We start from the raw sequence: 2,144 nt of genomic DNA on the forward strand, positions 1-2,144 counted from the left end.
AACACTTGGTCATTATCTCTTAACTTTATTCCTCCATCATGGACACGTATGAACATCTTAGAAGTCCTCATGAAAGGTCTTCCCAGGATTAATGGAATTCTTCCCTCATTGGCCATGTCCATGACTATAAAGTCAATTAAAAATTCCAACTCCTCAATTCGAACAATANCATCTNCCACCATACCAACTGGCTTCTTAATAGATCCATCCGCAACTGTCAGGGTAGTGTTTNCTGGTTTTAATTTTATCCCTCCAATCTTCTTGAAATCACTAAAGGGCATNAAATTAACACTTGATCCTGAATCNATCATGGCTCTCCCTATATCCACATCATTTATCATGCAAGGAAGAGTCAAGGTCCCTGCATCCTTCAATTTCTTTGGATGGTCCTTCTTTTTAGGCTTAACTAATTGTTCNTGGTCTTCTTCATCATCAAGATCAATTACCTCNCCAAGATAATNTTTGATCCTCTTATCATNCTCAGGAATCTNTGGAAGTNCTTCAGGAGTAACNGTCACCTGATTAAAGATTTCCNTGAATGGCTCTTGGTAACTTCCTTTTTCTTTCTCTTCTTTTTCTTCTCTTTTCTCAGCATGACTCTTTTGCTCATTAACTTCATGATTATGCCTCCTCTNCTCATCTTCATCCTCANTGCTCCNAATCTCAATTATTTCCTCTGTTGTCTTCCTTTTTCTACTTGTTATAACAACCTTGCACTCATCTTTAGGGTTAACATCAGTGTTAGCCCTAAACTGACTTTTCTCGGTGGTTTCCACCCTTTNTGACAGNTGCCNAATCTNTGTCTCCAATGCTCTGAAGGTGGCCTGGTCACTGGCTTGTTGAGACTCATAGACTTTAAAGAATTTATCGAATCTGTCACTTAGGTCTCTGACTGTCTCTGCCAAGCTGCTCATCTGCTGCCATAAAGGTGATGGTTGTTGTTGNCGGAAGCTTCCTACTTGCCCAGAAGAATTGTTCTGATTTTGTCCAATANTNGGGTGGTTCTTCCAACCTTGGCTAGAATTGCCTTGGTTAANATTACCTTGCTTGTATTGNAATTGGTTCCCNATGCAGTTAACATCTTGTTGCAGTTCTTCAGGAAAAGCACATTGACCATTNATATGGTCACCACCACATAAATCGCAAAGTTGTTGCGTCTGAGATATATTCCTTATCCCCTTTGGAAATTCANCAAGTACCTTTGTTAACTTGTCCAATTTTTGGGTAAGGAGANGATTTTGCGTAGCCATAGCATNATTAGCAGGGAGATGCAAAAGTCCTCCTTTCTGTGCNCNTCTCTCACTATGTATCACTTCACTCANAGCCATGCTCTCAATCAATTCATAAGCCTCATCTTCAGTCTTCCTATTTATANTGTCTCNAGCTNAAGCATCTAACATCATTTTAGACTGAGTGTGTAGGCCTCCAAGGAAGGCAAGTAGATATGAANTCTTGTCAAGTCCATGGACANGGGTCTTTCTCNNCAAGCCTTTAAATTTGTCCCACGCCTNTCCAAGAGTCTCTTNCATTCCTTGTTTGAATGAAGAGATCTCCAGCTTCCCTTGATTAATCTTTGTCGGTGGAAACAATTTGTTAACAAATTTTGTGGCCACCGCTTCCCAATTTCTGAAAGTGCCTTCCGGGAATGAATGCAACCATGCTTTAGCNTTTCCTCCAAGAGAGAAAGGAAANAGACTGAGTTTGACCCTGTCATCGGTAACTCTGTTTATCTTCACNGTGTTGCAGATCTNGCTAAAAGTGNTCAAATGATCATAGGGATTTTCATTTAANATTCCGTGAANNTGATTGCCCTGGACAAGCTGGATGAGAGCAGGGTTCATCACCATGTTGGTTGCATTGTCTGCTAGCAAAGCNATGTTGNTAAAGTGCAAANGACCCACCATGTTGGATGCGTCCCCNAGTGTGCGTCTTGAAGGAGGTTGGTCCGCCATCTCCTCAATNTTNTGTGCAGAAGTCTCAAGTGAAGAGTGCAAAAGTTCTTCAGGANAAGGAAAGTTTTCACGTGTAGGACGTATAACTTTCCTCCTTCTCCTGTCTGAAAGCCCTTCGACAAGAGGTTGTTGGTCTTTTCTGCTTCTAGTATGTATTGTTTCCTGCATACACAAGAAACACACCCTAAAAGC

The 2,144-nt window shown here is 41.2% G+C and overlaps 1 protein-coding gene across 1 annotated transcript; it reads right to left on the reverse strand.

Annotated features, from left to right (window-relative positions):
- Positions 1-25: 25 nt before the first annotated feature.
- Positions 26-1,952, reverse strand: LOC106770631. The gene is made up of 2 exons (XM_014656431.1): positions 151-1,952; positions 26-56 (listed from the first exon to the last, which is right to left on the reverse strand). The coding sequence occupies exons 1-2, from the start codon at positions 1,950-1,952 to the stop codon at positions 26-28; spliced, it is 1,833 nt and encodes a 610-aa protein (XP_014511917.1).
- Positions 1,953-2,144: the final 192 nt, after the last annotated feature.

This window comes from Vigna radiata, chromosome 8 (assembly GCF_000741045.1).
Source record: "Vigna radiata var. radiata cultivar VC1973A chromosome 8, Vradiata_ver6, whole genome shotgun sequence".
NCBI classification, from domain to species: domain Eukaryota; kingdom Viridiplantae; phylum Streptophyta; class Magnoliopsida; order Fabales; family Fabaceae; genus Vigna; species Vigna radiata.